The following is a 25,625-nucleotide window of genomic DNA, read 5'->3' on the forward strand; positions in this document are numbered from 1 at the left end:
CAAGGTATTGCGGGCGCAAGGACAACAGCCCAGGGCCCAGCAGCAGCAGCAGCACCAGCAGCAGCAAGGTCGGAGGTTGGCCAAGAAGCCTCGGAGAGCAAGTGTTTCTGGGACGCTTCCCAAGTCACCACCAGCTCCAGCGCAGGGACAACAGGGCCAGACTGCGACCCCCCCTCCCTCGTCCAGGGGTGGGCGCAAGCTCGCGCCCAAGCCCCAGATGGACAACATGCAGGCTCACGGTTTCTCACAACCAGAATTCTCAGGCGCACCGCAGCCGCCTCATCTAGACACTACCTTTGTAACGGGAAACCCGGATGATGTCTTCAGCTATCAGGTAGGGCCGGCCACCGCGCCGCCAATCACGGGCCCACGACCGTTCTGGGGACTAGACATGGACACCTCAGGTATGAACTCCGCGGGTACAATGGCCGTCGACGTGGATCTCTCGGCTGCTGGGGTGGACATTTTCCAGACAAGCACGACGCAGGATCATTACGACGCGCACGGGCAGATGAACTCGATGGACTGGGGAAGAGCAGAGCAGATGTTTCAGCAGCAGCAGCAGCAGCAGCAGGAAATGGTTGTCTCGGCAGATCAGCAAAACCAGTATCAACAGCGGTCGAGTGGCCAGAATGCCCAGCAGCATACCACACCCAGACGCCAGCGTGCTCTTGCACCGAAGACGGCAAGCATGTCGACTCCGGGCCTAAGCCAGCAATCTCCCAGCCAGAACTTTTTGGGCTCGTTCCAGATGATGGACAATCCGTTCAGCGCAAGTCCTGGCGGAGTTGACCCGGGTCTACTGTTCAGTCAGCCCACGACTTCGGCGCCATTAGACCATAGCGCAATTTCCATGTCCATGGACACCACAACCACATCACAACATCCTACTTCTTCAGCACCGGCGATCATGACTTCCGATTCCAACATCACGGAGACGCACCTGCGTGGGAATGACAACAGCAGTACTGCTGCCACAGGAGGCCAGGATGCAAGCAAAAGCCAACAGCGCAAGAAGCTCGGCCGTGCGCCTGCTATCTCTTCCACGAAGAAATCGGACGGCCGACCAAATCTGTCGCGAAGCTTCAGTGAGAGTGCGAGAGGCGGCAAGCGGACTGTGGGTGGTGGTCGAAATGCCCTTCCAGTCTTGGCCCCGGCCAGGCCTGTGACGAATCGCCAACCAAATGTTTCCTCCCAGACAGCAAACCAAGGCAGCAATAGTAGCCGTGCTCAGGCGGCTCCAGGAGGACGTCCAGGCGGGAGAAGCTCGCCGTTGAAGTCGTCGCACCATCACCGCCTGTCGAGCCTAACCTCCATCCCTGAAAACACTGCCAACCTCCCGCCCCGGCCGAGCAGTGCAAAACGAACATCTGTCAAGTTCGTCATTGACGAGAACGGCCGGGCGCATGCTGAGACGGTGATTGATGGCGAGGAAGAGGATGACGAACAACTAGAATTGGATCCGTTAGCTCCCAGTCGGCAGATTGACCCCCGAAACTTATGGGGTGGTTTTGTTCCTCTCCCGACCTCTTCGCCTGCCCCGGATGACTGTTCTTCTTCGGAGGATGACGAGCCCATCATCATTCCCAGCCGCCACTCATCTTTCGCCTTTCCCGACCCACGTAGAGGCTCCAACTCGGGCAACTCGAGGCCGCCGACAGCCAGCAGCATCTTCTCGCAACCCCGCATTCAGCGCCGCTCGTTCAGCGACCGGCCCTTAACAGCCTCCTTTCGGAAGGACGAAACAGACGCCATGGAGGTCGAGGCGCCACCCCCCTCCTCGCAGCCGCCACAACAACAGCGGCCCTCCACTGGTGGGAGCCTGAGTGACGCTGCGGCAGAACTGCGCAAGGTCATGCAGGCAGTCAACCCGAGGCGGTCGATCAGTGGACAACAGCCACCAGCGCTTGGCGGCGGAGGCAGGCAGCTGTTCCCGCCTGGTCCAAGAAGCAGCTCGTCGACTATCTCAGAGGCGAGTCTGCCAGGGGCATCGCCAACGCAGGGTAAGGAGCAGAGCCAGGTGCGGTGCGTGTGCAACAGGCCTGAGGCGGGCGAAGGGGCATTCTTGGTGAAGTGGTAAGTCCCCCCCCCTCCCCTTTCTCTCTCCGTCGTCCAGTCCCCTTTCCTCCTTTTATTTCATTTTAAAATTTGGGGCTTTCCACCTGGCCTTCTTTCTTTTTTCTTTTTTGAATTGATCCTCTCGCGCGACCCACCGTATTCTTTATGCACAATCTATTTGTTTACGCGTCTATGATTTGCCCTTATCCAAGCACCCTTATGCGCGTGGGGTCGAAACCTATCACGTCTGTGACAAAACAAACAAACAAACAAACAAGATCAACATTGCTGACCACCGCTCATCTCTTCTCTTTTCCTCCCACCCAATAGTCACTCGTGCGACTGCCTTCTCCATGGTCAATGCATCGACATGGCTACACCCCACGATGTGCCCCACGTGTACATCTGTGCATTCTGTGCCAACACACCCAACATGCGCGGTGGGAGGATGCGCCATACCGGACGGGCCAACGCTGGTGCTGCTGGACGTGGCGCCTCGTCCAAGATGGGCCCACCTGTGTCGAGCGGCGCCGCGGCAGCAGCGGCAGCAGCTGCTGCGTCGAGCCCGTTAGCGCACAAGAGTGGGCGGTCGTTTCGTTGAGACGACACGAGACGATGGCGGAAACCTTTTGGGCAGCTTGGCGATTGCCACATGTAGTATGCTCTATGCGTAAGATTGGCATTGGGAGAAGTCAAAGATAAAGAGACAAAAGCAAGAGGCATCGGGAGATGTTGTTATTGTGCTTGTACACTCACGTCCATGCGGAAATACCAATTAGCCGTGATGGAAAGGCGAAACGAGACGCGCCTTGGCTTGGTTGGTGCTAACGTCCTGAAAGGAAGCAAAACACGACGAAGAGCGCAGAAACAAACGAAGGATATATAATTGGAAAGCAAAGAGGGGGAAAGGAGGAGGAGGAGGGGAAGAAGAAGAACGACATCACAGCACCCGAGATACCCCCTTGAAAAGCATCTGCCCCCCCTCCCACCCCCCCTAACCAACTCCCCAAAAATCAAGATTGCTAGCTACCGCACAACGAGACCTCTTTCACCGGCGTTGAGAGGTTCACATCTAGAACATATCAGCCTTGAAAACTTGCTATATATAACTGGCCTTACTGACTTGTTTCTGATCATGATCACTTCTCTTTAGAGTATGTTGAGTCCTGCTGCACATGACAAGTGAGTGTGGTGTGTCTGGTGAGATGAGATGTGAAGTGTTCTTTTCTCTCTCTCTCTCTCTCTCTCTCTCTCTCTCTCTCTCTCTCTCTCTCTCTCTCTCTCTCTCTCTCCCCCCCCCCTCCCCTCCTTCCGAGGAAAAGGTTTGGGTAGGCTTGGAGATGAGCACCTGACTGAGTGTACATACTCATAACTTTGATGATGTGCCTTTCGTCTTGAACCGTGCCTCTGAAAGAACGCTGTCCTACTGGAACCCATACTTTATTTTTTGATAGAACATATCAGTGAGGAGTTGATGAGGATCGTGTGAATAAAAAAAGAACAAGAAGTGCAAGATAGTTGATGGTTGTGCCTTACCAACTCTTTCGTTACGTGGCATGTGTGTATTCACTGCTCTGAAGCAAATCTATAGAGGGGTATTTCCATGTCTAAAACCAATACCCAAGCGCACTTCCCCGCCCCGTTGAGACCTGTCGAGCCTCTCAGTGATGCAGCCAACCTTTCCTTGTTCTATGACACGATGCAGGCTCTCTTTCACTTTCACTCTCACACATACACATGTATATATACACATCATGCTCTTACCTCCCCAAGATTTTTCAACTCTCACCCAGCGCACCCCCAAAGAGATCATCATACTTCCCCCGAGCCTTACTCGGCCGCCGTAAGGGCTCCAGCCCAAAGATGTCTTCGGACGTGAAGCCTTTCCCACCACCAGCCGCGACGCTCTCGGCGTCACCTGCAACGACCTCGCCAAACAGGAACGCGTTGCTCGGCCTCTTTGTGCTGCGGTGCGTGCCGGTGGCGGAAGCAGTTGCGCCGGCGGCGGCGGCTGAAGAGGTGACGGACACTGGCGAGGTCCCAGACTTGGGGGTGGTCTCGTCGGGCTCAAGCATCAGGGAGAAGGACGACTGGGCGAAGGTCGAGTGCGTGGGGATCGTTGTGGGTCGGCGCGGGGAGATGGAGTCGGGAGGCCTGGAGGCCGGGGACAGAGGCGAGGCTTCCATGCCCTCCATCGTCGTCGTCGCCGTCGTCGTCGTCGTAACGGGTGAGCTCATCTTGGGCGTGGTGGCGCCAGCAGCTTCGGAGTCCGTCATGATCTCGTCTTCTGCTATCATCAGACTGGGCGAGGTCTCCTTGTTGATATTGCCTGACGCCAGCAGCGCTGCTGGTTCGGAGAGAACATCTGGCACGGCGTCTTCGATTATGACGTGAGGGGTGTTGACTTCGCCGTCTCGCAGAAGAGGCGGCGCGGGAGGAGGAGAGTCCAGGCCGAGATCGAGTGAGGAATCCTCTAGGTGAATTTTGACGAACTGCGCTTTGGCGGCAGCCATCTCTACGGCCTCGAGATTCTTGTCCTTGTCGTCCTCTAGGTTGGCGGCCGCCAGCGTCTTTAGGCTGGTGATGGCCTCATCCAGGAGCATGGCCAGCTGCTTGTTCCGCTGCTCGAGCAACATAGCTGTGGGGGCCTGCAGGCTCCCAGGGGACGCAAGCACGCCGTTGGCGAAGAGACCTTGTTGGCCTGTGATGGGCGTGTCGGCGCGAGAGTTGTTACCGCTCGAGACCCGGAGATCCTGCATATTCCGTCTGATCTCGCCCATGGCATCACGGACGGCCTGGTTGATACCCAGCTTCTCGCCGCGCTCGATGACATTCTTTGCTGCGCCCTGGAAGAGAGCCTCGACACCGCCGCGCTGCGAGATGAAGCGTGCAGGTGAGGAGAGGGGCGACCGTGCGCCTTGCGCCCTGCTCCTGAGTGAGAGGCCCGGGAATTTAGACTCAGGCGTGGAAGGCCTCTGCTCTGCGACTGGTGAGGGCATTTTTCCGGTGTACTTCATGATAATGCTGGAGCCACCTGGAGTGTTGTAGTGGTCTCTGAGGTAGAGCGCGTCATCTACAAAGGTGTGCGGGCCGTGGGGCTGTTCAGGGGCCGGATACTTGAGCAGCAGCTGCAGGGCACTTGTGTAGTCCGCCTCGAGTACTATTTACAATATATGTCAGGACATCTCATCTGTCTCATTCTTGGCGTTGGTCCAGGCGCAACTTACAAGTCCAGCGAATCCTGATCAACATGGCAACGCATACTAGGTCTATTAATTCCAGTGTTGGGTCATACGCAAATATGGTATCCCAAAGAACAAGCAGCTGCTCAAATGGGAATTCCCTTCCGAACAATAGACGGATCCACCGACTGCACGTTTTCGGTTTCGTTAGCCCATCACGTCTGCCATGGAAAGGGAAGGACGGCGGAAGGGAGACCTACATCAGGAAGATTTGAGGCAAAACCTCGATGACCTTGAGATGGTTCGCCAGCTCCGGGTCGACGCTCATGAGAGCAATCTCATGAATCTGCTTGCTCTTCTCGACGATAGCACTCTGTTCTGAGGACAGGGGGCCACTGGCATCCACACTGATCTCATAAAAGGGCTTTGTCTGCTCCATCAGCTTCGAGAAGAGGGCAAAGGTGTCGTGCTCAATAAAGTACGAGTCGAGCATCTCGACCATGGCGGGATCGGCCACAGCATCACCGATGGTGTCACGATTGATGGCGTCCTCGTTCACAACGTAGAGGAGAGGCGCGAGCAGCTCGTGCATGCCCTGCCTATAGCCTCCCACGTCGGGATTCAGCTTGACCCATATGAAGAGGATGTCCAAGATGAGGGTTTGGGTGGTCTCGAGATGGTAGAAGGGCTCATCTGGCAGGCGCTGGACATCCTGCAGGATCTCGCTGCGGATGAGCTCATCCTGCCGAGATGCCGTCCATGGTGACTATATGGGCAGTATTCAGTAATTTGCTCACCAGGAATGCATGTCATGTGGATGAGTTGAGTTGGTTTGAAGGAGCGGCCAGGGAGGAGGGGCAGACATACATCAGGGTCGTCCGCGAGGGGGTCCAGAGATTGTTCTGTGAGAAGCTCTGGATGCTTGATGTACTTGAGATAGTGTTCCCTGAGTGTGCTATATGTGTTCCTGTTCTCAAGAAGGACATGAGACCAGGTAGCAGCACTAGCATCTTTGAAAAGCAGGAAGGCCTATCATTTTTGTGTGAGCTGATGAGTCTTTGCACGCGTCACACCAAGACAGTCTATAAGAAGAAGAGGGAAGAAGGAGTGGGGGGGGGGGGGATCTCACCTTCCAACAGACAGATCGACACCCTGCCACACAGGGACTCCCGGGTCCGTTGAATTTCACAGAGCGTTGCAAGTCCTCAAAGTTGGTGCTCTGCTTGAGCGTCTCCTCCCATCGCGCCCTACAGAAGAAGAGAAAAGTCAGGTCAGTGACTGCGCGCACCTGGATGCGGCTATTTGAGAGGAGATTCCCTACTTGGAATCATCCAGGGTCCTCATCGCGATGACGACGTAGCACGTAGTAGCCGATCAGGATCGTAAAGAGAGGATTCGTTCGTCTGTAATGAGAATGTGGATACGAGATTCGATTCGTTCCCAAGCCAACATACGACGACGACAACGACCGCCGACGACGCCGACGACTGATGAGCAAATCTATGGATGATTAGTCTCTATAAAGATGTAACCAGAAAGAACTGCAGAGAGATGAGTTATGTGGAGCATGCAGGATATATCACAACGACCCTGGCCAGGCTGCCAAGAGGTGAGTTTCACGACGACAGCATGTCGTCTCTAAAGATTCGCGGTTGACCACCGACGCGCATTAAACGCCCTAAGCCCAAAGACGCGGCTTTCACCTCCCGCCCAGCCGCTGGATCAACTACAGCCACTACAGGACAATGCACAGGCCAGAGCCTAGGCGGACCTGACTTTTTCAGCGGGACGTTCCCACTGGCTGGAGGGGCTCCAGGGGGTCCGGTGTTGGGGCGGGCCAGAACCAGTGCTGGGCCCGACTCAGCGGATTCCTGTCACCGACCCTGGTCGACTTGAATTATTGCGTAGTAATCCTTACAGGTCGTATAGCATGGTTAGGCATGTCAGGACCCCCACCCTGTTACTATGTATGGTGGCGTTGGAGCTGCTGTGCCGTGGGCGGGCAGCTAGAATGTACTATAGTAGACTTGGGGGGATGATCACCACCGTTCCTGTCCTGGGGATCTCGCCCTCACCTTTTCTGGGAAGTATCCTTCATCTTCGTCTGCCTCCAATTCCTTCAACCCCCCCCCCCAACTCACACTACACCTATTCCTCGCATACACACACAGAGAGAATAACGGAGTTACGCGTCTGTAATTCCATGCCTACGCCTCAGGGCTGCATGCATGCATTGAAACGATATTACCGATCCAAACATGTTTCCCTGCCATAAACTTCCGCCAACACCGACATTCCTCGTCCCATCCCAACTTTAGGTGTTATCGCTCCCTTGACCGTATAGTCAATCTTGTAGCCACCTCTTCTATTTTTTTTCTCCTTCTTTCTCGCTCTCCTTACCTTCGCGACTCTCTCACGAATTATCTTAGTCGCGCTGAAGGCAAAGCCCGTCCACGAACATGTCGGCCGACCTTTTCGCTGAGTTCGCCGGGCTCAACTCGAACAGTCCTCGGCCCAGCCACGCCGCCCAGTCGCAATCGCAGCCGAAGCTTGCAACGAACACAACGACTGATCCGTTTGCGTTCCTGTTCAGTACGGCCGGCCAGACGACATCCCCACTCGCTTATCACACTCCGACGCAGCCATGGCCGTCAATACAACCGCAGCAGCAGCAGCAGCAGCAGCAACAACAACAACAATTACAAAATGGAGGCAAAGGTTGGGGAAATCTGGGGCCCATCCAGGCGAGCCCCGCCGTGGCGCAACAGCCATTCCAGTCGCTGGGAGGAGGGAGTGGTGGAGGAACAGCAGGAGGAGCAGAAGAAGTAGGTGATGATGATGACTTTGGTTGGGGAGACTTCATGGAGGCTCCATCCACGACCTCGACAAAGCCTCCGCCACTAGCCCTTAGCAGCAGCCTGGCGAGCCCAACAGCACAGCCAAAATCCGCTCCGGTGCCTCTCGTGCGCAATCGTATACTTCGGGCAGACACGATGGACCTGATGTCAAATAACTTGGTGGGACTGGCTGTTGAAAAGACGCCAGAGCCCTGGCAAGGCAGACCATCGTGGGAGACGCCGACGACAACCACCACCAACACCACAACCACGACGAGGACTACGCCGGCTACAAAATCCCCAGAATCCCTGGCATCCCCCCAACTGCCGAAAGCGGTTCAGCCAACCCCCAAGATCTCGATACCAAAACCCAATCCCGCCAATTCGGATGTTCTCTTCGACGCTGACGATTTTGGTGGGGTCCCACCACCAGAAGACGAGGACGACGACGATTTTGGCGACTTTGAGACTGTAGATACGAGTCCGGCGCCCATGCAAGCAGCTGCTCCGGTGCAGCCCGCACTGGCTGACCTGATTTCTATCGACTTCGGCGCACCAAGCCCTCGACCGTCGTTGTCTCATGTCTCTACTACAACGTCTATGACCTCGCAGACACGGAAACAACCTCCAACACCGCTACAGTCCTCTTTGAACCTGACCACCCCATCCCTGAATCCCAGCCCCCTTTACCCTCAGGCTCCGAGGTCACCATCATTCTCGGATCGAAACCCTTTCCCTGGACTGGCCGTGACGACACCAATATCTGGGTCTTTCCCCGCGGATCTCAAGGATGATGACAAAGAGAAATCGCCTACGCCTGTCACCGCATGGCCCGGGGCGCAGTCTCCAACAGACAAGGACGATTGGGACGCATTCGCCGACTTTCCACCTGATGCCTCGACTGGCACACCAGCAGACCCCTCAGCAGTCTCGTCAAGTTGGGACTGGGATGCAGTCGATACACCGCAGCCTGCACCACCCCGACGGACATCCAAGACCAGCAGCCAGCGCAAGACCTCAGTGCACGAAGAGGTCATCGGACCCCCACCCACCAATGTCCCACCACCGTCTATTCTGCTCTCGATCTTCCCTGAACTCCTCGAGGAGGCCGACACAAGGCTGTACAAGCCGACAGCCAACCAGACGCCTGCTGTGAAGTCGCGCGTATACGCTGACCCGGCGACGCTCGACTATCTAAGGGGCTATCTCGTCCTGTCCACTGTCGCAGCGCGTGTCCTCGCTGGCCGTAAGCACCGCTGGCACCGCGACAAGTTCCTCTCGCAGGGCATGTCCATCTCTGCCGCCGGATCCAAGGGTGGTATGAAGCTGGCGGGGATCGACAAGACCCAGGCGGCCCGTGAGGACCGTGAGGCCGCAGACGTGGTCGGCGTGTGGCGCGACCACATCGGTAAGCTGAAGAGCGCCGTGGCTGCTGCCAACATCGGCCTCCAGAAGCAGGTGGTCAAGCTGGAACCGCTCAAGGTGCCCGAGATCAACGACCACATGGCCGTCACCACGGCCAAAGTGGTGCCCACGGCCCCAAAGGCATGTTGCGTCTGCGGCCTGAAGCGAGATGAGAGGGTCAAGGGGGTGGACTTTGACGTCGAGGATAGCTTTGGCGAGTGGTGGGTCGAGCATTGGGGCCACAGGGCCTGTCGGAATTTCTGGCTGGGCAACGAGGAGAGGCTAAGATCGCGGTAGGACGGCATGATTTTGGTGGTCACGTGTCTCCCCATGGTGATCTGTCATGAGAACTATACATTTTCCACAGGTGGCATCCAGCAGGGCGTTCCAGAACTTGCCGTTGTTCAGGCTTCTGACTTCTTACGTACATAATCTACTGGGAGAACGGCTGCCAGCGTCGAGGAGCTGCAATCACTTGCGATATCCCGGGACGTGCTGGATGGTCGGCGCTGGATCCGAGTTACTGTCGGCAGCAGAAGCAATACTTCGCTTCCCATAACCTTCACAGCATGCAGAATCCCTATTCGTCCAGCTTTGGACGTACTAGGGCAAGATGATGCACACAAGCGCCCCTGGTGTCTCGTGCCGGGCGCCTCGAGCTGCAGCAGGGTGGCAGTGAGAGCGAATTGCGGCCCGTGGGCGTCGTGGTCCGGTGCATGGAGAAGGGCATGTGCACCGCATCTGCCCAATTACCTAATACCAGGGGTTTCATTCGGTTTTCCCCTTTCGGAATGCATGATCAAATGATCGACCGGTCCGCGAGGGATTTCAAGACGCTCCGGTGTGTCTCTGGCTGTATGAGACACCCCCGTTGCCGGCGTGCGGTACTTTTCTCTCTATACAAAACCTACACACAGATGCGGGATCTGTGTCGCCCTGAGAGAATGGTACACACATAGTAGTACATCTCAGTCAGTCAGAGCGGTCGTCGCCTGGGCCATTGGACCTTGGACTGAGCGACAGAGTTGTGTAGGCGAGGTTGGCTATGGCTCTACTAAAGGCTGGGGTCCCCCAGCACCTAATTTCCAGTGCCGTTTTAGTATGTATACGTTGAGATTCATCGCAGAACAGAGAGCACCACTCATAAATCTCTGAATAATGATAAAACATAGTCTGTTAGAAGAATACAAAACAACATTCCAACGCAGACTGTTTACTCCTTCTCTGGTCCTCCGATCTACGGGAAGTGGTACACATCAACAAGACCAACTAGCTGTAGCTGGAGGAAGGAGTCCCCGGCCTATGTAGAGAGTCCGGGCCTGAGAAATTAAAGCCTTACAACACAATTCAGGCTGTGGCGGACCTGCTTGATGGCCAGAAGGGCTGGCAGCATCGTACAAGAAAGAGGTGGACAAATCTGAAGCCCAGTTTATTCCCCAGACCTCCCAGAGCAATATTTGTGCATCTTGTGGAGGTGCATGCAGACGATGTTTTACAGAAAGTTTCAGTGACCAGAAATCCAGAACAGGCAGAGCAAGTAGGTTCGTGAGAGGTAGTTTAAGCCTTGGTAGTTCTCACACTATATGTCTACTAATAGATTTCCAAGACGAAGACAAACATTGACGACGCATTTAGTCGTTTTCCTCTACTTCTATGCATGGGATGCAACATCCTGTTTTGAGGTTGAGGAGGCTCGGAGATGTGAAGAGCTACTCAGGGCTGTTGTGTCAAGCTACTGTCATAGTTTAGTACGCTCTCCAGTACAATACATACTGCAGGCAAGGGGCAGGGACAAGGTCATCCGGGACAAGCAACCGGCCTAGTTTCGAACACAACAATCTTCAAAAAAAGAGTAGACAGTACCGTCATAGTGCGGCAAAACTAGCAGACGCTAAAAGTACTGAGTACTTTTTTGGACGTTCCAGATGACCCCCTCCCACTGCCACCCTCTCCCTAGCAGAACACTGGTAGGGGGAGTGCAACTGCCATTCCCATGAATGCCCACCTGCCCACTGCCCATACGCGGTACAGACAAATTGGGATGCGTGTGGTGCTTCCTGCCGTCCTGTCGGTCTCTGGTCGCGTCGAAACATCCCCATCCATCCCGCCATTTCCATCCGCCCTCTTCTTCTTTTTTTCCTCCTCTTCCTTCTACTCCCCTTCCTCTCACTCATCTCTCCTGTCTCGTCTCCATCACAAAACCCTCCTCACCCCTCGACTCTCTCAACCTTCTCCATCCTCTCTCAGCTCAACCCCTCCACTGATCCTCTCCCCCTCTTCCTTCTCCGCCCACCTTCAGACCATCCCACCCTTTTTTGCACGCCATCTCTCGCGCAGTCACCAGACAAGGCACTTCGCGCGTTTGCTCGACCTGCATCGCCTTCCAGCAGCCATTCTTGACTGATCCGGTCGTAAAACCCAACCCCAAACCTCCCACTTCCCATCACACTTCAACCCTAGCTGTTCAACATTCAGGGTTCGCCACAGAACATTTAGAAATCTCTGGTCTAGCAAAGGTACGACGCAGCACGCATCTTATCAGAGCCTATCTTCCCCGCTCCAAGCAAGGGACCTTTGGCCTGTCCCCACGCGAACCTCACCCACCAAAGCAGCCTCTGCCCCGCCGCAAACCCTTCCCCTGCACCTCTGAAGGTGCGCCAGTGCACCTGCCCGCCCGCCCCACCCAATCAACATCGCGCCCCCCCCCCCCCCAGCCTACAGAGCTTTCTTGCCATGCACCGCGCACCCTCTTTGATTCTAGTCCTCCATGCGCACAATTGACTCTGGCACGCCCCTGACCATCCCTTCACCCTTCGCTCCTCCTCTTCCGCTTCCTCCTCGTCGCTGTGATTCTCGTGTCTTCTCTTCTATTCCTCAAAACTTCCGAGTCGCATCACCTTTACGCGACTACAGTCGTCAACCGCGTGGCGTCTACAACGAAGCTAACAAATGCGTCACCAGTTCTGAGGCGACTTTCACCCCACCCCTCGCGCAACCTTTATTTGACTCTCCCGACCGCAGCCACCTCATTTGCGCGCATTTCTCATTACATTCCAACACTCCTCTACACGACCCCTACATCCAACATCATGTCTGGTTCTCAGGATCAAATGTCCCCCATCGGCGACGATCTGCCTTCTGGCATCGATCGCGTCAAGATTGACGACGGCGAGCGCCTCGGCCCCGATGGAGAGCCAGCGCCTCGCACCGACGAAGAATACGCCGTGGCTCAGCTGACCCTGCGTGCGATCGTGTCTTCCAAGGAGGCAGGCGTCATCATCGGCAAGGGCGGCAAGAACGTCGCCGAGCTGCGCGACGAGACTGGAGTCAAGGCTGGCGTTTCCAAGGTCGTACAGGGCGTTCACGACCGCGTTCTGACCATCACTGGAGGATGCGACGCCATCTCTAAGGCGTATATGGTTGTCTCTCGCGCCCTGCTTGAAGGCGCCCCGGCCATGGGCATGGGCGGCGTCGTCCAAAACAACGGCACACACCGTACGGTCTTCTATTCATGCCTCCATTCCGTCTGTCTTGACCGAAGTGATATTCACTAACTTGTGTGCAATGCAGCCATCAAGCTCCTCATCTCCCACAATCAGATGGGAACCATCATCGGAAAGCAGGGCCTCAAGATCAAGTATATTCAGGACGTATCCGGGGTGCGCATGGTCGCACAGAAGGATATGCTACCTCAGTCCACCGAGAGGATCGTGGAAGTACAAGGAACACCCGAGGGTATCCAGAGAGCTGTTTGGGAGATCTGCAAGTGTCTGATAGACGACTGGCAGCGTGGTACCGGCACCGTCCTCTACAACCCCGCCGTCCGGACTGCACCTGGCGGTATCGGTGGTAGTGTTGGCGGCGGCAGCTATTCTACTGGAAGAAGCGACTACGGTCCACCGTCGCGTGTTATGCGCACTGGAAACGGTGCTGATTTCAGCAATGGCGCTACACCTCGGTCTTTCAATCGCCGGTCCGACTCCGAGATGGGGGGTCGGGGCCCGCCGACCCACGATGAGAACGGTGAAGAGATTCAGACCCAGAACATCAGCATCCCGGCAGACATGGTGGGCTGCATCATTGGACGGGCTGGTAGCAAGATTAGCGAGATTCGCAAGACCTCGGGAGCGCGCATCTCGATCGCCAAGGTAAGCACAGTGCACCACCCTGTCGCATGCAAAGAGTTGTCGTAGCTATTGGCTAACCTGAGCGCAGGCCCCTCATGATGATACTGGTGAGCGCATGTTCACCATCATGGGTACTGCCAAGGCCAACGAGGCCGCTCTGTTCCTCCTTTACGAGAACCTTGAGGCTGAGAAGGTCCGGCGCAGCCAGGCACCCCAAGTAGAGTAAGAGGAGGGGTGTTGTTGACAGGCGTTTCGGATGGCTCTTTTTGGAGGGCTGTGTTGTATACTTAACTCCAAAGGCTCTCATACTCACGGTCGGATTTGGTCACCCCTTGACGGCTGGGAAACCTCCAGATCTGACTTGCCGCAAGGCTGATTTCTTTTATTCTCTTATTGTTTTCGTTTTCCTTTTTGATCCTCTTTTTTTGGTGGGTGAGGACGAAGGCAAAATGAACGTGCGACTGTTCTCTTCCCCGAAAAGTGTTCCGATGGCCTTTTATTACCACGGAACCAATTACCCTCTCTTTGCGGATCGACTTGGTGGGCAGTTGTGGAAGGAAGCGGACGGGACTGGTTTTGTGGCGGTTGCAGAAGACTGATGAGGAGTCTTAAGGCTTGGGGCTCCGTTCCTCAGGCGGCTGAATCGCCTGGAGAACGCCCTCGCCCCAGGTGCATCACTTGAAACCCGACAATCAGTGCGGACCAACGAGAATCGTCCTAATCTCGTTACGACGACATGACACGGCAGACGGGAAGGCTCTTCTTAGGATGCGGCTTTCGTCGACGTGAGAATGCAGCTTCGGCCATCGAAACATATCAGATACCCTTTTTTATCGAAGAAGCTCGAGACTAGTTCGGGTTTTGCAATGTTCTTATTCGCAGCAACACAATATGCACTGCCGCCTACGCCTCCATGGACCTGGGTCTTCTGGCCTGGTGTGGTCTCGACTCAGTCACTATCCCCAACAAACACCAAAATTAACGATGAAGACACTCCTCTTTTACCTCATATTTTCTAGTGCTTACCCAAGGTTCTCTCTTCTCCTTTTTTCTTTAACGACAACCCCAATTCAGGCCAACACCTCGTTTCTGAGACGGCTCCCAGAGCGGAGAGATGAATGAGAATATCTGGTGTAGATGACAGACCATCACCACAAGGCACTCGCGAAACTCTCTGTGTGACCATCCTCTTCTTCCCCTGCAAGTGACGTGCAAAAGCTGTTTGATGTACCCCTCCAAGCACGACATGGGCCCCATCTGCGCTGACATGCTGTTCCTGAATTGCCATGTCATTGCTCCGAGGAATCTGATCTTGACACTGACGATCGCCACGTGCCAGAAGCAGGGGGACGACGTGAACAGGCCTGGCAGCACCAGGGAGGGGTCTATTGTGGAGCTTTGACTGGAGTCGCTCCACACCCCAACTGTCTACCTGACATGCCGCTAGATTATCGATAAGCATACGGCCCGGGGGGATCGTCACTTTTGTCACATTCCCTCCAAAATGATTTCTAGTTGAAGCCACCTTGTCAGCTTCGGGAACGGTTCTGTCTCCTGACATTCTTTGACAATTTTTATAAAAGCTGCACCCTGTCCTTTCCGTTTCAAGTAACCTTTACTGTCTCTTGTAGTCCACAGCTACTCAGTTCTGGCCATCGGACTCCCACTCCTTCGCAGAAGCCCCTGAATTACGACGTGGCCAGTCCAACCTTGCTACTACGTACTGAATGATCCCCGAGATCCTCAACCCGTCCCTCCTTTTACACTAGAACAACACAAAGAGGAGCCCTACCCTCGACGACACCATCAACATGGCAAGAACGAAGGCCGCAGCGCCTATCCGGAGAGAGCTGTCTTCCGAGTACACTGGGAAACACGATCGAACGGCCAATGGTAGGGACCTCGCCCCTAAGGGCGCGAACGGCAGTGTCCAGGCCGCCAAGAGGGAGAGCACAACCCAGGACTCAGGCGCGGGTGTGATCCAGCTACTGATCTGCGTGTTGGGGATCTATGGGTCTTTGTGAGTCTCTATGCCATGGCTCCTCTGTGATCAACAAGTGCCACACACACAGAGAGAGCTTCCGCCTCGCCGCGCTCCCTAGACAAGCACTCGGCTAATATCTACCACTGTGTGACCTAGCTTGACCTGGGGCGTCCTTCAAGAAAAAGTCCTCACGACGCCGTACACGAATCCCTCGACCGGCCTCACCGAGAAATGGAAATTCCCCGTCTTCCTCCAAGTGATACAGTCCATCTTCTCCTCCATCACGGGCTCCCTATACCTCTACACCTCCACGCCCAAGGGCCAGGCCGTGCCAGCCATCATCCCGAACCAGCGCATTATCCTGCCGCTCCTGCTCGTCGCAGTGTGCCAGGCCCTCGCGGCGCCCATCGGCTACGCGGCGCTCGCGCACGTCAACTACATCACATACACCCTCGCCAAGAGCTGCAAGCTGCTCCCCGTCATGTTCCTGCACATCACGCTGTTCCGGAAGAAGTATCCGCTGTACAAGTACCTCGTCGTGGCGGCCGTGACGATCGGCGTGGCCGTCTTCACGCTGCACTCGGGCAAGAAGAAGAGCTCCCACAGCTCCTCGTCGTCCGAGAGCGGGCAGACGGCCTGGGGCATGTTTCTGCTCGGCATCAACCTGCTCTTCGACGGGCTGACCAACAGCACCCAGGACTGGATCGTCTCCGAGTTCCGCCCGTATCGCGGCCCGCAGATGATGTGCGCCAACAACATGATGAGCTCGGCGCTGAGCGGCCTCTACCTCGTCCTCAGCCCCTGGCTGGTGAGTACGCCGGTGGGCGCGTGGTTCGGCATGGCCGAGGCCGTCGGTGGTGATGAGGCAGGCGAGCTGTACGCCGCGCTGGGCTTCATGGCCCGGCACCCAGGCGTGTGGTGGGATGTGCTTGGTTTCGCGGCCTGTGGTGCCGTAGGACAGGTCTTTATATGTGAGTTTCTTCCTTTCCTGCTGCAATAATCAACCCGCTCCACCCCCCCCCCCCCACAACCTTTCCCCTTGTTCTCTCAAGGAACCCTTTTTTTTCTTCTCTTTTTCTTTCTCTTTCCCTTTTCAATAGATACATTGCAAAAAAGATGGCGTTCTTGCTAACCCCCTTTCACAGTCTACACGATAGCCAACTTCGGCTCCGTCATCCTCGTCACCGTCACCGTCACCCGCAAGATGCTGACCATGATACTCTCCGTCATCTGGTACGGCCACAGCCTCACGCATATGCAGTGGCTGGGCGTCTCCATGGTGTTTGGCGGCATCGGCGTCGAGGCCAAAATTAAGCACCAGTCCGAGATGCAGAAGGCGGAGCACAAGAAGAAGCAAAACGACGAGACGGAGAAGAAGGCGCAGTAAGATGTATAAGTATAAATATGTACTTGCTTATTTCTAGGTAGAGCATACGGGCGTTTGGGTTAGGGAGGTCTGGATTTCTGTGAAAGGGTGGTTTTGGTTTGTTTTTTTGGTTCATTTATATACAACTTTTTCCCTCTTCGACTGTATTTGTTTGTACCATGGGGAGAAAGACGTGAAGAGGAAAAAGACCTCACGAGGTCAGCCCTGTACATAGTAAATATAGAGAGAGCCTTGTCGAGGCAGACCTTCTAAATTCGATACTTTCGAAAAGGCACATAGGTGTCTCGAGATATAAATCATCCTCGTCCCTCTATGTCGATACTTACTTCGGGTCAGTTCCTAAGTACAAGTGGTCTTCTGGATTTGGGATATCGTATACCAAGACGGAGGGGAGACTGGTGATCCAAGTGTGAGTAAGAGAGAAGTAAATGACTCTCCCGATGTCATCCGCTTCACCTTTCGTAACGGGTAGTAGTAGGTTGAAAGATGCTATTGACAATGGACGGCATTTTCGAGCACTCGGTGTGTGTACTCAAGGGACAGAATTCCAAGGCAAGCATAGTCAGTCTCTTATGCTCAGAAGCTTTTCTCTTACGGCGATATCTGGATGAATTTCATTTGAATAGTCATAGAGAGCACAAGTACGTTTGATTAGGTTGTTCATGATATGATGATAATTTATTTCCTGCGAGCCATAGCTTACATTTCGTCTCTAGAATACCATCTCGCCCATTTCCTTCCGCAGCTCACCCTCCCTCCACTTCTACTTGGTATTTCCTACTCTCCCCCCCTCTCATGTTAATTCATATCCAGAGTCTCATTCTCTCCTCGGTCCTTCGACTTCGTGATCGGGGCCGTGGCCTCGCGATCTCTTCTTCCCGTGTTGGCTGATTCTGGGAATCAAAACCCGCAATGACAATGAGCCCCCCAAGGCCAAAGAAAATATGAGCTTTTCGTCCCATGATACGCCACTGCCTGCGACAAGAGAGAAAGAAAAAAAAAACAAGAAAATCATCAAGAAAACGCCTTCGAACGAGATGTGGTATGGTGATAGCCCGTGGCCTTCCCAAGTTTGTCCCCCCCCCAAAAAGGTAATCCGATTCCATGCACCAGTAAGAAGCGGCACCTTTCTCCCCGATTATACATTCCATTTAGAAAATATTGAGACCCTGCGCGGGTCACTGAGCGATCGTGTGATAATGCGAATGAGTTGAGAAAAAGAAAAGAAACCCAATTGTGAACAAAGTGAATAACAAAAGGAGAAAGATTTTGTGTGTTGACGCGCTCTTCTAGACCATGATGAATTCGATCTGAGCTGAAGAAAAGAGAAAAAAGAAAACGCCAACTCATGCTATGCAATCATTTGATTATGAGCCTGTCCACTTTGGTAATGTGCAAATCGACTCTCCGTGGAGGCTTATAGCATCTCATCAATAGATCTGACGATAGGTGCCTCGCCTTTGGTAGGCGGGCTGCGGGGGTCGGTGACCTGCCTGGGTCTTCCAAAGGGGGTAAATGTATCTCTTGGAAATTCCGATTTTCGTGGAGAGAAGAGGTCTTGAGTTGATGCCTGCTGTGCAGGCAAAAATTGGTCACTGGGCGTCGGAGGAACCTCGACGAAGCGCATCCCCGTGAACTCGGCAAAGGACGTGTGAATCGGATTGTTCGTCATCGTTTCGGCCCGGGGTGACAACAAGGGAGTAGCGTCAGGCTTGGTGCTGATGGCCTGGACCTGTTGTTCTTTTGGAGCAGGCACATCGTCACTTTCTCGTCTGGCCAAAGACCCGAAATGCAGCGGGGTGAATCCGAAGGTGCCCTGGCCGCCAAACCGGTGCGCACCAAACCCAGGAGATGGTGGCGGCCTGGTAAATGGATCCGCAGGCCCGAAACCTGGCGACGGCGGGGGTTTGGGGAAAGCGGCTGACAGGGACGGCGCAAAGCCGGGAGATGGTGGAGGCTTCGGGAAGGGGTACATTGACTTTAGAAATCCATATTCAGGGCTCTCGGCAACCGGCGAAGGGGTCGTGAAGATGGATGAGTGATTGAAACGGCCGAACCGGCCCGGGTCAGATGCATCCTCCTTCTGTGTCCAAGAGAAGGCAGATGGGGCAGACGAGGGGCCCGGGGAGATGGCAAGCTGATCCGGTGAGGAGTTTCCTCGCGCGCGCAACGGCAACGGTTCGGGGCTCTGAGATCTCATCACCCCATCCTCATCGGGCAGAGGCGCTGTTCGTGGTTCCTTGGGCACGTCAATGGCATCGACCGAGAGTGTCATCCGATGCTTAGATGGGCTCCGGCCACTTCTTGGCTTGTATGCCGAGTTGGGCGCCAGTTTTCTCTTGGCTACCTCCTTTTGGAAGTCCTGCAGGCAGTACATCAGTCGCATGTTGGGGCTGATCCACTTGCTCTTCGCCTGTGCCGCGTAATATGCGTCGTTCACGCTCATCTCAGGGTTTTGATACAGGCCGTAGGCGATGATCAGGCTGGCTGAGCGACTAGCGCCCTGTTGGCAGTGGACCAGAACCTTCTTGCCTGCCAGAGTCTTCTTCTCGATCGTCTCGCACAGGTGCATGAGATCTGTGCCAATATCGGAGTTGTGGTCCCATGGGATATGGATATACTCGGGCTCCTTCGGTGTGAACATGGCCTTCGGCGTTGTGGGTGTCGCATCATCGGGTTGGAACTCGAACGCCGTAGCGAAGCTCGCGTCCGTGACGGCAGTGTCAGGGATGGGCGACATGTCCTTCATGGGTTCGTCTCGAGACGCTGCTGGCCCTCTGAAAGGATTTGCCACCTCCCGAGCCACATTAATGACAACATCGAACTTGCGCGCCTCCTCGGCCGTGGGCTCCAGGTAGAGATAGACGTCGTCTCCATAGATCGCAATAGGCCCATCGGGGTAACCGGGCGACTTCTGGTCTTCGTTGCTCTCCTTTTCATGGTAAGGCTCGATGTCGAAAGCAGAGCGATTTGCCATCTGACTCCTGATCGGCGAGTCCTCCTCCATAATCGGATCGTTGGTGCTGTTCGACGAAGGTGCCTTGGAGGCTCTTCGGAGGAAGGACGACAGTCCTGATTCATTACGCTCGAAGACGGTGGGGAAGCCCATACCGCCAACTGGGCCGAAAGTAGCAGACTTGAGCCCGGACAGCATGTGCGGAGACGATGTAGAGTGCTTGAGGGCTCGTCTTTGTGCCAGCGCAGGCACTGACGGGCTCTGCGGGACGTCTAGGGTGGGCCGGCCGGTCAGATCGTCCGAGTTCGTCTTGAGACTGAGGTTGCTAGGCTTTCTCTTCATTGCTGGGATCTTGGGCTTGATGAATGACGGTGAGGAGGGCTCCGATGTCTGTGTCGAGGAAGCACCCGAGGTAACAAAAGGAGGCTGGATGGACAAGCCCTTCATGTTCCTCCGTCTCGGCGCCGGAGACGTCATGGGACGCACGAGACCGGGCGTGGGTTCTGAAACAGTCAGGTTCGCCATCGACGGCAGAGCCCCAAACGAGGTGCCTGGATACGCATTGAGAGGTACCAGGTTAACGGGAGAGTCGGGGGAGGAGGAAGGAGAAGGATCTGAGAGCGAGGATGAGTCGGTGCACGATACTGTTGTCGTAGGGGACGAGCCTGCGGATTCAGAGGTCTGCGTCGACGTACTCTCGCGATGTTGGTGGTTGGGCGCAATTGCTGGTGGCTGAAGTAGTGCCGAAGGGTCTGACCCCAGTTTTGGGCTGCATGTTGGCTCGATATCCATCATCTTAGCATCCACCACTGTGACTGTGTCTTGATCTTGGTCTTGCATCGCCTGATCCAGATCAAAGACAGACATAAAGGAGGGTATTTGATCCTCGTATAACCTCCGCGCTGTCGTCGTATACATGATTATGGGATGACGTGCCACTGAAATCAGCGCTTGAGTTGCTGCTGAGGCCGGCCTGGGTCGAGTGAATCGTTTCCAGAGTTTGAGCCCTCGTCTGCTGCAGGTCTGACAGGTCAAGACCACCAGACCAACAATGTTTCGGGCGCGGGCAAGACGACTGTGAGGGAGCAGCTCTGACTATGAGGGCGGCTTGGTGAGGGTAACAACTGGCAGATTACTAGAGGTGTATAGGCAAAGGTGGAGAGGCTGGTTGTTTGCGAAACGGGACAGCACTGCTGTATCCTGTGTACGCTCGGTGTTGACCTCTGCTGCGACCAAGTGGAGGGATTGTGTGGTTGTCCTGCGTCACGGCAGTGCCCTTTGTTTTTTGTCTTCTAGAAGAAATCGACGGTAGTTATGGTGGATTGAATATGGGGCAAGTTCCCACAAGGTTCGATGGTCCACTCGATATCGCGGTGAGAGAGGAGGGGGGGCGGAAGGATCTGTTGAGGTACGTATTTGCTGATTGACAGAATCCGCCAAATTGGGTCGAAGGGATGAAAAAGAGAGGGGAGGAAAAGTATTATCGGCTCGAAAGAGGGAAATGGCGGAGCAGGACAATTAGAGGCAGGAAGAACGACTCTTGATGTCAACACATGATCGACCTGATGTCCAGACCACAAACTTCGAGGGTAATGGCTATGACGGTGAGAAGGTGAGAGAGACCGTAGATGAGACGAAACGATTGCTGAAGTGGGCCGTGTCGGTCGAATATCGTGAGGCCGGTTTCTGGGGGGTTGACGAGCGGGTTGGTGGCCCTTTCTCTCTTCCAGGCTGGCTTTCAATCTTCGAGTGTACCACTTTGGGTCGTTTGTCTCTCTGTGCGTCAAGTTGTCTCTCCTCTCTAACCTCAAGGGAAGAGGGGGGGGGGCAGTGATGAATTTGAGTAGCTGCACAGGATCGCCAGAAGGATCGAGTTGTTCGTATGGGAAGATTAGAGGGAGGGAGGGAGGGAGAAAAAAAAGGCTGTCAAGAGAGGCCGCAAGGTCGGATCAAGTTGCCTGTGCCTTGTGGGTGGGCCCTTTCGGAAGCGATGGGCAATAGCAGACAGTGGAGAGAAAGACGACGAGCGATCAGGAGGGCCTGGAATAGCGACTATGTGGCTAAACCAGGATGGCTGGATGAAGTATTGTGCGGGATCGGAAACGGCAAGGAGGAAGAAGGAGGATGAAAGACCCTGCTGCTGTGATAGGTTGAGTACAAGTTCTCGGACCCAGCGACAGCCGCGCAAAGAAGTCGGTCTGTAAGGTTCGACCTCGTTGTCCCTGGGAGTGAGGAAGGAGAAGAAGGGGGTGGGGGAAGAGAAAGAAAGAGAGGCGTGCGAGTGTGTATGTGGAAGAGTGTGTAATCCAACAGGTTCACGGCGGGATCGAGAAGCGGAAAGGTGAAGGCGTGGTCGTAGGTGGTAGGTTAGGTAGGCGGTTGAGAGACGAGACGGGACCCAGGCCCCAGTGCCAATGCCAGTGTGCCAGTGACAGTGACAGTGGAGGTGCCAGCGGCCCAGGGTCAGCGGGAAAAGATTAGCGAGGGCAAAAAGACGAATAAGAGACAGGCCCAAGAAGTGTCGAGGATGAGGGAGCGAGAGGGCGGAGGGGGAAATAGAGAGCGAGCGAGGAGCAGGGGCTCAAGGATACAAGGATAAACCCCCAGGGATGAGTTGCAGGTTGCAGGGGATCCAGGCGCCAGTGTGCCTCACAAGCGCGGATGTGCCAGGCAATGCTGACCAGGGTCACCAGGTACGACCAGGGTCCAACCAGCCACTACGGAGACGAGATAAATGGGGTACACCAAGAACCGGGACAGGAAGTTGCGGCTGGAGGTTGGTGGGTCTAAATAGCAGCCAATAAGACAAGAGGGGAGGGTGGAAGGGGGCAAAGCGTGGCAATGTGAGAGTGCAGAGCCAGAGCCCGTCAATCTCCAGAAATAGAGTACCCCCCAAAGGCGAAAAATCCCCTCCCCCAAATCCCTTCTCAAAGAAAGAAAGGAAGGGGGAGGGGGGGGGAAGACCATTGGCAAAGTGACGGTTCGCCGTGCCCGATGCGGACGTGACTGGAATTGTGTCCTTGTCGGCCTTATTACTACTGTGTACGGCACGGAGGGGCCGTGGTGCGTTGGTGCATAGTACACAGTACCACGTTAATAGCAATATTAACAGTTACCACAAGTACCATGAAATGTACCATTGGTATGTATGTATACGTATTACAATAGTAGGTGCTATGGTAGTATTCAGTCGCAACGCAAGGGCCCCACGATCTGTAGATGAGATCGGCGGGCTTGCCTGTGGACTCCTCAATCATCTCTTCCAAAGAGCGTCCTGAACCGGTCCTGGCTTCATTACCGAGCCGCTGTAAAACGAGTAGGAAGGAATGTCCTCTTCAAACATGGGGTTAGGTGATCATGATGGAAGAGGAAGGGGGAAGGGAAGAGAATAGAAAAAGCAAGCACGAGCCCCCAAGTCCTTCCCCCGACCTCGAAGACGTCGGGGGTTGGGGAAATTAACAGGCTGGGGGGTATCACCTCGCTCGGTGGACGCTCGCAGCAGGCTCTGCTCTCTGTCTCCTTCTCTCCCTCCTGCGCAGTACAATATTATAGTGCAGTAGGACTGTGTACTAACTAACTCAGTAGCCTGACATGGTATACAGTAGCCTCTGGAGTGGCACCGCGGGCAATTCGAAACAACCGACTATTTTTAGCAAGATCACGGCGGTAAACGGCTGCCCAGCTCAGCCAATGAAGTGAGGCGGAGCTTCCTTGAGGTCCCCACCTCAGAAGCGTCGTGGTGGGTCTAGACGGTGGGAAAGAAGAGGAAGACACGCAAGCTACTGTGTCCTACTATAGAACCGTCCCATGAGATTGCATTGTTCCCTATCGAGCCAGGCCAGGGGAACAAGGAGAAAGGAAAAGAAAGAGACCAGGAAGGCGATCAAAACCCAAGGAGAGGGAGAAGCAGCACAGAAAAAGAGGGAAAGAGGGATAGAGGGAGTGTGTGTGAGAAGTGGGTCAGAAGGAAAGATCGAGCCTCTTAGTCAGGGCAGGGGCGTGACCTTGGTGATGTACCACAGTACTATGGTACTATGGCTGATCGTCCTGAATTGAGTTTCAAACCTGAGGTCCTACCGTCCCCCCTCTTCGTCCTTCTCCTGTGCTTCTCCTCCACTCTTTTGCTCGCCCTCCTCAGCAATCTTCGTCTACATTGTATGTGTACTACTCCACGCCCACTTTTACCCAATCCAGGAATGTGGCCACACCCGTAGACCAAGTGCAACCAGATCTACGGTACTGCACTTGATTCGAGATAGGATTCAGTGCCCACCACGGAGATCTTCTAACCGAGGCACACACTCTTACCATAATGTACCTAGCAGATATCACATACTACATGTTACCATTCATCCCGAGCACATCAGCCCTGAGTGGCAGGACGCAAAGCCTCCATCTGGTTCCCACCTTCCGGAGACGGGGGACAGATCTTGCTATCGCCTCACACGTCTTCAGCTGATCGCGCCTTGCCCCGCCCTGCTTGACTCTGACCCGACCTGACCTGACCTTGCCTAACGCTCACCTGTTCGTTTGTTCATCCATCGACGACCCCAGACCGACAATGTATCGTCTGTGGCCAGCCCGGGCCTGGTGGGCTCAGCAGAGTCTAGGCTTCTGCATCTCCAGTCGACCTAAGACCCAGCCATACTCGTCTAACTTCAGCCTCCTCCTGAACACCCGTGAGCGGAGGCTGGCCCCTCCTCCACACGACACCTCAGACCCGGAGCCGAACTGTGCTAGCCAACAGATCCGCCTTGACCGCCTTGTTTAGGTTTGGTCGAGCTCGGTCTACTGCCGTGCGTGCTTCATCACCGGCCACCTGGCACACATACTATGGTTTCCTTCCCCCGCTTCCCAAGGCAACGGGGGTAGAAACGAAACACGGGCAAATCTCAAGGGCGTTCCCCAGCCACACGGTTATGACGTGGTTTTGTTGACTCTCGCGTCCACACTGGCCAGATAGGTAGCTTGGCCAAACCTTCTCATCGTGACTGTTTTGTGTCTGACGAGCACGAGCGCGAACGCCTCTCCAGATGGGATCGGATGGACGCACCAGGGATCTTCCTTGCATCGGCCGTCAGGTATGATAACCCCCCAGTGAGAGGCAAAATGGCCACAGTCATCTCCAAATTGTCAAACTTCAAAATCCTTCCTCTCGTCGTGAGAGCACAAAAGTTGCACGAGCCATCGTCTAGCCCTCGTCATGTTCCCACGAGTGGCCGCGCCTCTCGAAACCAGGACGACATTGATTGCGCCCGTGCCGGCTGTTGCTTTTTTTTTTGCCCCATCCCCCCCCCCCACAGTCTAGCCAGCACGAGCACTGTTTACTTGTGTCAGAAGATGGAGCCAAACCTGAAACACGGAGACGCATTGTGAGGGGTCTTGACCAACCGTTATTGGGAAGATACAAGCCACCCCGGCTAGGCAATCAGAGTTCAGGCTGATTCCGCCCTCGTGACATGGCGGAAGGTCTCTATTGTTGTACCAAGTGCTCAGATGACTGAACGTCAAACTACAGTACCTCAGGGACCGTTTAGTGGGTGAGCAACTTTGTCGGACGAATTGCCAACAAGTCAGCGAACCGTGCCCACCGACCAACACTGCCGCCTCCACCGGTCGCCCACTATGAACGACACCGGGTTCACTGCATCTTCTTGCAATACGCCTCGACCAGGCTTCCCATGACTTCC

At 55.0% G+C, this 25,625-nt stretch overlaps 7 protein-coding genes across 7 annotated transcripts; 4 read left to right on the forward strand and 3 right to left on the reverse strand.

The window, feature by feature from the left end:
• The first annotated feature begins 1,886 nt into the window (after positions 1-1,886).
• On the forward strand, positions 1,887-3,171 carry M406DRAFT_320076 (uncharacterized protein). The gene is made up of 2 exons (XM_040919343.1): positions 1,887-2,076; positions 2,389-3,171. The coding sequence occupies exon 2, from the start codon at positions 2,429-2,431 to the stop codon at positions 2,657-2,659; it is 231 nt and encodes a 76-aa protein (XP_040780808.1). The 5' UTR covers positions 1,887-2,076; positions 2,389-2,428; the 3' UTR covers positions 2,660-3,171.
• A 1,340-nt stretch (positions 3,172-4,511) lies between these two features.
• On the reverse strand, positions 4,512-6,489 carry M406DRAFT_21805 (uncharacterized protein; the record flags this gene model as incomplete). The annotated part of the gene is made up of 5 exons (XM_040915518.1): positions 4,512-5,218; positions 5,286-5,428; positions 5,501-6,006; positions 6,108-6,269; positions 6,370-6,489. Coding segments are annotated over 5 exons (1,638 nt in total), but the record flags the coding sequence as incomplete, so codon positions are not given.
• A 1,210-nt stretch (positions 6,490-7,699) lies between these two features.
• M406DRAFT_96564 (uncharacterized protein) lies at positions 7,700-9,778 on the forward strand (the record flags this gene model as incomplete). The annotated part of the gene is made up of 5 exons (XM_040926332.1): positions 7,700-7,958; positions 8,028-8,065; positions 8,108-8,244; positions 8,279-8,307; positions 8,412-9,778. 5 exons carry the CDS (start codon positions 7,700-7,702, stop codon positions 9,776-9,778), a joined length of 1,830 nt encoding a protein of 609 aa, XP_040780810.1.
• A 1,925-nt stretch (positions 9,779-11,703) lies between these two features.
• M406DRAFT_354154 (uncharacterized protein) lies at positions 11,704-13,560 on the forward strand (the record flags this gene model as incomplete). The annotated part of the gene is made up of 3 exons (XM_040922843.1): positions 11,704-11,997; positions 12,443-12,976; positions 13,052-13,560. Coding segments are annotated over exons 2-3 (915 nt in total), but the record flags the coding sequence as incomplete, so codon positions are not given.
• A 1,859-nt stretch (positions 13,561-15,419) lies between these two features.
• Positions 15,420-17,020, forward strand: M406DRAFT_325336 (UAA transporter; the record flags this gene model as incomplete). Its single annotated transcript, XM_040919971.1, has 4 exons — positions 15,420-15,628; positions 15,749-16,563; positions 16,738-16,975; positions 17,017-17,020. The coding sequence occupies 4 exons, from the start codon at positions 15,420-15,422 to the stop codon at positions 17,018-17,020; spliced, it is 1,266 nt and encodes a 421-aa protein (XP_040780812.1).
• A 617-nt stretch (positions 17,021-17,637) lies between these two features.
• Positions 17,638-18,322, reverse strand: M406DRAFT_100598 (uncharacterized protein). The gene has a single exon (XM_040914913.1). The coding sequence runs from the start codon at positions 18,128-18,130 to the stop codon at positions 17,783-17,785; it is 348 nt and encodes a 115-aa protein (XP_040780813.1). The 5' UTR covers positions 18,131-18,322; the 3' UTR covers positions 17,638-17,782.
• Positions 18,323-18,396: 74 nt separating this feature from the next.
• On the reverse strand, positions 18,397-20,853 carry M406DRAFT_248777 (uncharacterized protein; the record flags this gene model as incomplete). Its single annotated transcript, XM_040916559.1, has 1 exon — positions 18,397-20,853. The coding sequence occupies one exon, from the start codon at positions 20,851-20,853 to the stop codon at positions 18,397-18,399; it is 2,457 nt and encodes an 818-aa protein (XP_040780814.1).
• Between the last annotated feature and the right edge of the window lie 4,772 nt (positions 20,854-25,625).

This window comes from Cryphonectria parasitica, assembly GCF_011745365.1.
Source record: "Cryphonectria parasitica EP155 unplaced genomic scaffold M406scaffold_1, whole genome shotgun sequence".
Lineage (NCBI taxonomy): Eukaryota > Fungi > Ascomycota > Sordariomycetes > Diaporthales > Cryphonectriaceae > Cryphonectria > Cryphonectria parasitica.